This window comes from Dioscorea cayenensis, chromosome 14 (genome assembly GCF_009730915.1).
Source record: "Dioscorea cayenensis subsp. rotundata cultivar TDr96_F1 chromosome 14, TDr96_F1_v2_PseudoChromosome.rev07_lg8_w22 25.fasta, whole genome shotgun sequence".
NCBI lineage: Eukaryota > Viridiplantae > Streptophyta > Magnoliopsida > Dioscoreales > Dioscoreaceae > Dioscorea > Dioscorea cayenensis.
The window spans coordinates 3,033,955-3,043,923 of record NC_052484.1 but is presented as its reverse complement, the minus strand read 5'-3'; the positions used below and the strand labels follow the sequence as shown (position 1 = coordinate 3,043,923).

Sequence of the window (9,969 nt, the reverse complement as noted above, 5' to 3'; positions counted from 1 at the left end):
AAATAAATAGTATTTATTGGATAACCTTGGGTTGCAAATTCTATAATTATACATTAATAACTTAATATTTGAATCTAATAAAATAATGAAAGAATATAATATTTGAATAAAAATAGATTAAATAGATTAAAAACAAATTAAGTATCACTATCCATGAAATTTAGAAATTTATAATTACAATATAACTAATTTTATGGACCTTATTTTGGACAAATTAGCTTATGAAACTAAGTTTGAAGATTAATTATCGAAAAATTGATATGTTTAAAAATTACAAATATATATATATATATATTAAAATTCTAATAATATTATAAAAGCATTAAACTAACCTTAAAAAAATGTTCACTACAAAAAAATTAAAAAAAAACACTAGTTTAGAAAAGAAATAGAAATGAAATACAAAAAATTTTAATATATTATTTTTAATTTTAAAAAATAGTTGAGATGATATAGCATTGATTTATATTAAATTTAAAAAAATTAAAAATCTTAATTGATTATAATTAATAAATATTATAATTATAATGATAATGGTTTAAAATTAATGAGGAGGCATTCCATGTAGGGATGGCAACGGGTAGGGTATGGGTAGGATATGCCAAAACTCTTACCCATACCCGTAATCCATAACCCTATATCGGTACCCTTACCCGTAGCCTTCAGGGTAAAAAAACATCATACCCTTACCTTTACCCTTACCCGCAGGGTACGGGTATACCCGCAGGGTACCTGCTTATCCATTCTTCAAATTATTAAATTAAATTTAAATAATAATAAAAATAAATTAATGATACATTATATTACAATCTTTAAACATATGTCCATAAATTCAAAATTACAAGTTGATATATATTTGTTTATCTTAAATTATATATTCACATAAAAATGACGTCTATTTAGGACTCAATGGAAACTCTACCTTTTGTTTTGTTCATGTTTAACTATCTTGGTTTTTGTTTTAAATTTTTTCATATATCTACTATTTATATTTTATATAGCTTCAAATTTTATAAATATCTAGTAAGATTTTGAATATAAAAAACATTATAAGTAATTCTCATAAGTTATATCCAATTGATTTTTTATTAGTATCTTATTTTTCAGGATGTTCTTATAATTTATAGAATAAATTATTATAACATTATTTTTTTATATTTGTTTATTTTTTAATTTAATTATGATTCTTAATATATATCTAAAATTCAATTTTGATAATATTATCAAATATAAATATAGAAATTAAATAAAATTTAAAATAATATATTAAGAGAAAATTTGAAGTATTATTTTCAAATTAATCACCATGAAAATAGATATTGAGTAAATTATGAGTAAATGTTTAGTTTAATAAAAAAACTATATATATATATATATATATATATATGAGGATAAGGGTACGGGTACGGGTAAAACCTGTACTCTCTTCAACGAGTAAGGGTAAGGGTACGGGTACGGGTAGGGTAAGGGCATACCCTTACCCGACCCGTACCCACTCAAAAACTAACGGGTAATACCCTTACCCGTACCTGTACCCGGTCAAAAAGGGTAATACCCTCTTTGACCGAGTACGGGTATGGGTATACCCGTCGGGTAGGGTACAAATTATCATCTCTAATTCCATGTTAAGAGATTTTAAAACATGGTGGAAATGTTGAATCTCTCAATTTTTTTTTCCTTCCCTGATTAAAATTATTATAATCTATATGTGAATTTTACTTTAATGGGTGCTCTAAACGAGTGCAAGTACCAAGGAGGTGTTGTTAAAAAGTGCAAATCCTTGCTCTTTAAAGCCATCAAGGATCTTATGGGGTCAAGAGGGCGTGCTTGAGCACACCCTTGACCCCCTTCCTTCCGCCCCTGATGACAAGTGCTTCTCATAGAGGTAGTCGTTAGCGATATGTATATTTTTTTAAATTTTTTTTAATATTTATATCTTTTTTAATATTGAATTCAATTCCCCTTAATTTTAGTTCTAGCTCTGCTACTATTTTTTGTACTTTTTGTGCTTTTTTTTAATTAATGTCCGTAGTTTATTTATTTATTTTCCATATATATATATATATAAAGTATAAGGAAATTAAAAGAACTAGGCTAAGTTCATGCAAGGTACGTACATGTGCATATGCATGTGCATGTGTCTTGTTGGCCGGAGAAGTGAGAGACAAAGAGTACATGCTTTTTAGTACAAGAAGCATTTTGGACTTTGAATAGAACAATTTTCATTCTATATAAATATATATATATATATATATATATTCTCAAAAATCAAACCGCGTAGATCTCACACATTGAGCATTTATAAACATCTCCATTTCATTACATAATTTAATTCCAATTTATTTTTCACCGACTTCTAAACCGCGTATTATTCTTCTTCTTCTGACAATAAATTTCCTCTATAAAACCACACAACCATTTCTCTTATATTGTACCATTCTTCTTCCCTTCTTAAGTTCTTCTACAAAACTACACAAGCATTTGTTTTCTTTTTGATATATATATATCATTCATTCTTCTTCCCTTCTTAAGTCCTACAAAAACACACAACCATTTCTTTTCTCTTTGATCATATATATATCTATATATACATATTACATATATTGCCTGAATATATTTTAAGAGAGAGTTAGAGGAATGGGGAGAATTTTATTAAAGATGATGCAGCTGTTATTTGTTGGTATGATGTTTGCATTGGAGGTGGAGGGAATTAAGGGTAATGGATGGCTGAATGGCCATGCTACTTATTATGGGGCTTCACAAAACCCTACAACCCTTGGTAAGAAGTCTTGATTATTTATTTATTTATTTATGCATTTATTTTTATATACCAATTGCATTGCACGATAAACACTACTTCACAATGTTTTACTTATATATGTATATATATTTCTTAAAAGCTTGGCATGGAAAATTTTTGGCTACTGAATTCAAATCTAGCATTAATTACTACATACATATTATTGTTTGAGCTATGCATACTACGTTCTTTCTCTCTACAATATTGACTACTATTTCTTCTCATTTTTTATTTTTCTCTCTTTTTTAATATTTGAACTATTTTTAGTAAAATAGCTAAAAATAAACATTGATTTTGTTTTAAATAATTAGTATTTTATTACCTTTCCAATTTAGAGATTGAGGATTCAAATCTATCATAGCTGAAAATTTAGATAATGCGTTACAACAACGAATTGAAGCCATCTATAAGTATTGAATGGCCCCCACTCCATACACTAGCAAACTCTAACTTCTCCTCTTTCCATATATATATATATATATAATTATAACTATATTTAAAATGTATTTAATCTAAAATTAGCAACTTAATTAGTATGCAAATGCACCCACATTAAACCCTAATCACTTATGATATAGCACTAATCAGTTGCATTCCTGAATGCTTGCATGTATATATACATGTGTATGTATATATTTACGTATGTATATATTTATACAATTTTAATTATAGCTTGAATTAGAGATCAAAATCAAATCCAAAGATATTTCGGAACCCTAAACCTGATGATATATTCCCCACTTTCAAACCCTAACTTCACTCTTTTCAATTATTTACCCTAATCTGCACTTAATTAAGTTGCACTAATCAAGCTTATAACGTGCATGCATGCACACATGCATGTGAACTTACGTGAATATATATATTTATAGGTGGTGCATGTGGGTATGATAACACGGCGCACGCCGGCTTCGGAGTGAACACGGCGGCGGTGAGCGGCGTACTGTTCGGAGGCGGTGAAGCGTGCGGAGCGTGCTTCCAAGTCACGTGCGACGCCAGAGCTGATCCAAAGTGGTGTATCGCACGTGCGGCCGTCACCGTCACGGTGACCAACTTCTGTCCTGCTAACAATAACGGCGGATGGTGTGACTTCCCGCGCGTGCACTTCGACATGTCCCTTCCCGCCTTCTCTCGTGTCGCACGTGTGGGCTCTGAGGGCATTGTTCCCATTCTTTATAGAAGGTATACTTATATATATATATATATATATATATATATAGTTTTATTTACTTATTTATTTATTATGAGATTATTTATGCAAAATTGAGAAAATTACTGATATTTCAAATTAATCAATAGTCCAAATTAATGGAAAATTTTGGTAAGCAAAAAGAAATTTCATATGTTATATATATATATATACATTATATGATAAGATTCATTAAACATTTTTAGAAAGTCCAAATATAAAATAATAATTAAAGATGATTAAAAAAAATTGAAATTCAACCAAAAGCTGAATAAGTTCTGAGGGCATTGTTCCCATTCTCTATAGAAGGTATAGTTTATATGGGTTTATTTATTTATTTATTTATGATGAGATTATTCATGCAAAATTGAGAAAGTTACTAATATTTCAAATTTATCAATAGTCCAAATTAATGAAAATAATTTGGTAGGCAAAAAGTAATTTCATATTATATATATGAGATAAGGTTCATTAAACATTTTTATGAAGCCTTAGTATAAAATAATAATTAAAGATAATAAAATAAAATGAAATTCAACTAAAAGAAGAATAAGTTAATTATATGTTAAAATAACACCACATATTTCATATCTTTTAAAAGAAATAAGAGTTTTTAACTATTTTCAATTGTTTTGTATTGACCATTTTAAAGTTCTACTTTTGTTAATGTATGAAATACTTTAGATCAAACTATAAATTACTAATTTTATATCATGCAATCACTTCAAGCTTATTATATCAATACCATAATCATACCTCGAAACCAACAATTAAAAAAAAATATTAGTAAAATTGGGGAAAAATTGAACCACCCAACCAAAACCAATCAATTATACCTAAATTACGCACACTACTTAAACACATCGGTCACATTTTTCATTAAAATGGAAGGGTTGCACACATAGATTTATATGAAAAAATCTCAATTAAACAAACTCTATTATAATGAAAAAAAAATTTAACACTATTTTAATTAATAATATATAAACATGGAACTTAGACAAATAATAAAATATTAAATTAACATTTAAATTAAAATAAGATAAGATTTCTACAATGAGAGTACTAAATAAGCTCATGTTAATTTTGCATGTAAAAATGGAAGGGTGTCATGCAAAAGAGTTGGTGGAGTAAGGTTCACACTAAAAGGCCAAGGTAACTTCAACCTAGTAATGTTTACAAACATTGGAGGCAGTGGTGCAGTGAAAGCAGCATGGATCAAGGCTTCATCTTCTTCATGGGCATCCATGCAAAGAAATTGGGGTGCAAATTGGCAAACCAGTGCTGATTTCCGAAATCAAGCTCTCTCCTTCAAACTCTTGCTTACCGATGGAAAAACCCTAGAGTTCCCTTATGTTGTTCCTCCAACTTGGATTTTTGGCCAAACTTTTATTTCTCGTCGGCAATTCTCTAATTGATACATAGAGTTTTATTTAAACCATGCATTCCTTATGTTTGTCATGTTAAATTTAGATCTTATCTATTTATATAATTTTTATAAGGATTATATATCTATCCAATTGTAAGAGACATTGGAGTATGGAATGATAACTTAATTTTTTTTTATTTATCAAATTTATCATAGGCACTACAAGAATTTGCTTGATTAGAAATTTAGAAATAGAAATTTAAAAATAGGACAGTTCTGTTTCTTATTATAAACATATTTGCAATTGATTTTGCAATCCATTTCTAAAATTGGAATGGGACTTCACTTAATTAGTTTTTTTTTAATTTATATTTTATTAAAAATATGTTCTATTTTGAAATGATTTAGAAAAGTTTTAATAAATTAAATATATATAAATAAGTTAATTCCGTTGTGAATCCGTTTTTAAATTCATAAACAAATCGAGACTTCTATTACTAAGTAACTAGCAACAAGCTTTTTAAAAACAAAAAAAAATTCTGTTTTTAATTCGTTTTAAAAACCGACAAGAAATTTTCATGTAATAAGCGTCCATTTATACTTCATCAATAATTCTACAATTAATAGTTTTACAGAACCATTTTTTATTCATTCTATATTTGGCAGAATATGTTTATTATACTTAATTTGGATTTTATTCGCAGATATTTCATCAAAATTTTATGTATTGTGTATTTAATTGTAAGAAATTATGGTGTATGAAATAAAAAAAAATATTTTTTTATTAATTTTATTATGGAATTTATTTATTTCTCATCAACAAAACTTTTGTTTCCATCTCAAATTCTTTAATTGATAAGGTTTTATAAAAAGCACTTTGGTTATTCATTTTGTATTTCTCAAAATATGTTGATCATATGTAGTTTAGATTTTTCTATTACCTCATTAATTATATTTTATATATCTAATTATTTTTTTCCATTCATCAATACGAGTTAATTTGATCAATATAATTTGATACTTTTTCAAATAAAAAAAATTGCATTATAAAGAAATAATTAATAAGGCATCATAATATATATGTAATTATCATGTCTTTTTAGCATTTTATTAAAGTTAATTGTAAATTATATGCTTAGATTCTTCATAATTAATTGGACATTATTTATAACGCATTAAATTATCATGTATCACGTCAAATAATAAGTATGTTTCTAGAAAATTTGAGGAAAAAAATAGTGTTATACTTTCAAATTGACCTCCTAACTTCTTTTTTATACCCAATCATCCGACCTGTGGGTGTTGAAATTACAATCATGCCCTTGTAAATAAGCAACAGTAAATTTATTTATTTTTATTATTATTCTTGACTATGTTGCTTTTATTTTTCATGTTCTCTATTTCTTAGACATGTTTTGTTTTCTTGACATTGTTCTTTTACTTAATTTTTCTTCTTTCATCTTCTATACCTTCTTGTAGTTAAATTGGAGTTTATAAAATATTATATGTTATTGCTTAGTTTTTTATACCTAAATACATTTGTCTCTAAATATAACCATTTAGATCATGTCATGTATAGCATTGTTTAGGCATTTTAGACATGCCTTTAGTTTTCATTCAAATATTTAAATTTCTACAAAATTATTTAGTTTTATACTTAGGTGCTTAAATCTAAGCAGTTGAAACCAATTAGATAAACTATTGGAAGCAAGAAGAAAAAGTAAGAAGAAAAAGTATTAAGTAGCTTGAAAAATAAATAAATAAATAATAAACAAATGAATGAAAAGTAGCTAGAAATGGGCAAAAAGCGGGGTGAGGAAGGGGAGCGTCTCCCCACTCACTCCCCCATCTTGGATGGGGATGCCATGTCCCCGCATCCATAATTTGAAATAAAAAATTTCTCTAAAGTGATTGATAATAAGAAATTGATAGAGTACTATATTTATATGCAGGAGAAAGCATTAACTAATTGGGAGGAAAAAAATGTTGGAAGAAAATATAAACATGTACAAGAATGCACTAAATAGTTGAGAAAAAACACACTGTATAGTTGGGAGAAACACTAAATATTTGGAGGAAAATTATTAATAATCTTGATCAGAACATATTAACATACAAGAGAAAGCATTAAATAGTTGAGAGCAAGCATGGACCACACATACCAACGACGGGTAAATTTTTCATGTAGTCATTGTGTTATGGCGGATTTTCACTTTGATCGTCGTGTTTCAATTTGTTTCTTTTTGGTCATTAGTTATCGATTTGTTTTTACCGATTGGTCACTTGAGGCTTTCCGGCCCAATTTGAATGACGTGGCCGCCGGAAATGCCACGTCACTATTTTTTTTAATATTTCTCTCATCCCAGCTGGAGAGAGGATGCTGACTCGGCTAACATAACCCCAGCCAGGATGCTAACTCAGCTCATTTAATCCTAGTCAGCATCCAACTAATCTTCTCCTTTCCCATTCTATGCTAGGGTTCATCCTTCCAAACCGAGAGAGAAAGGGGAATTCGATCAAAGAGAGAGGGAGACATCCGATCCGAGAGAGAAAGGGGAGACACTCACTCGAAACACACGGTTTCTCCATCAGCGTTGAAGCGAGGAGAGGAAGAAGAAGTCCTGTATTTCGGACGACTAAAGTTAGGGCTAACCGACGGCGACCATAGTTGGTCATAATGCCGAACTGTTGGAATATAAGAGATGTGGAAGGCGCAACACCAGCATATGGTTAGTTATTCTTGTCCATTTTCAATTTATTTTCCTTTCCATGTTAGTTTACTTTTTCAATCTTTCTTGATTCGTACCATTTTGTCCTTATCTTAATCTGTAGTTCTTATTGGGACCCAGTTGTTATCCTCTCCATAACCTGCAAAAACTAGCCCAAATATGATGTATATTCAACTGAGTTTAGAATGCTTGAAATGTGATGTTCCTTTATATACTCTTGATAGTTGTTCATGTTTTGTTAATTGCTTGGTTGTCCTTTGTATAATAATCGAAATTATCTCTATGGAGTACATAATTAACATACTTTGGTGAAGTACATGATGAACACCTTTAAATGCATCTAATATTATTGTTTGGATGTGTTTGCTTGGCTGTGTTTGTATGGCATACTTGTATGTATTGTATGTATGATGTACTGATTGTAATTTATATATGTTTTATTATTTCTTATAATAATTTCCATTGTTTTCATCCAGTGGCCTTTGCCGATTTTTTTACAATACAAATACACTATGGGATGGATGATATTGCAAATTGGAGTGATTATAGGATGACAGGCTTTGTAGATTTTTGTGATGCTGATTTCATATCTAGATTGGAGATTTTAGATATGGTCATAGATTTGAAGATTCATGTAGATGGGTGCAGCTTATGGTGGAATGAGAAGAGTAGTCAAGTAGCAGAGGTTGAAAAGAATTAAAAATCGACTCGAGATGTCATTCGATGGCTTCAAGTGTAGAGGGCGAGAACAAGATTGCAAGTGTTTATGTGAAGGTTGTTACGATGGATGATCCCATTGGTCCGAACAAGTCGGGAAATGTTGCAAGTGTAGAGCAATTCGTGAAAGGCGTGAGAGGCTAATGTAGAAGATGAACTAGATGAAGTTGAGGAAGAGCTTATAGATCTTTGGGGATGAAGACCTTGATGGTGGTGAAGAACATGTATACGGTAAAAGTTTGCAGGATGATGAATTGCAAGAAGAAGCTAGAGATGAAGATCTTGATACTGCTGTAGAACATTTGGGCTCTAAAAGTGGACAGGGAAGAGATCTTGAAGATCATGTGGTCAATAAAGGTGTACAGGATAATGAAGGGCAAGAGGCTGAGGGAGATGGACAGGAAAGTGATGCAGAGAGTGATATTCATGACTCCGAGTACAGTCTTAACAGTGAAGGCAGTGAAGACAGTGACGGGGTTGAAGGTGATGAAGGAGATGAAAGGAATTCTGCTGCTAAGCAAGGATCTGATGCTCATGTGAATGTTGGTCAGGTGGTAGATGATGATGAGCGGGGATGTCTGAGGTCGACTATGCTTATTCCGATGAGGCTGCAATCATGTTCTTCAAGCCCGATGAAGAAGGTATCAAGCTTCCAAAGCCCAAATATTCTGAATTTAGAGAAACGATGGATATGAAAGATCCTCGATTTAAAAATAGGGATGAAGTTTAGAAGTTTTGCACAGTTCAAGCAAGTAGTGAAAAACTATGGGATAAAGAACAGAGTTGTTATGAACTTCAAGCCAAACAGTAAAGTCAGGTGTAGGGCATATTGTAAAAAAGGATGTCCATTTTACCTGTGGGCTTCACCAATGATGCATGATAAGAACACAATTCAGATCAAGGCTGGCCATCTCAAGCATGAATGTACACGGGACCATAATATAAGGCACGTCAGTGCAAAGTGGATAGCAGAAGAATACCTGGAGCAGTTCAGAGTAGACCCATCTTGGATGCTTTCAGGTATAATACAAGCTGTGAGGACCAACCAGCAAACAAACATAAGCAGATTAAAAGCTTGGAGGGCCAAAAATATTGCAATAAGGTACATCATCAAGTATATCTTACTTTTTGAAATTTTTTTCTTAATATTTTCTTAGATGGATCA

At 30.2% G+C, this 9,969-nt stretch overlaps 1 protein-coding gene across 1 annotated transcript; it reads left to right on the top strand.

Annotated features, from left to right (window-relative positions):
* The first annotated feature begins 2,637 nt into the window (after positions 1-2,637).
* On the top strand, positions 2,638-5,407 carry LOC120275619 (expansin-A12). The gene is made up of 3 exons (XM_039282246.1): positions 2,638-2,779; positions 3,673-3,982; positions 5,095-5,407. Exons 1-3 carry the CDS (start codon positions 2,638-2,640, stop codon positions 5,405-5,407), a joined length of 765 nt encoding a protein of 254 aa, XP_039138180.1.
* Positions 5,408-9,969: the final 4,562 nt, after the last annotated feature.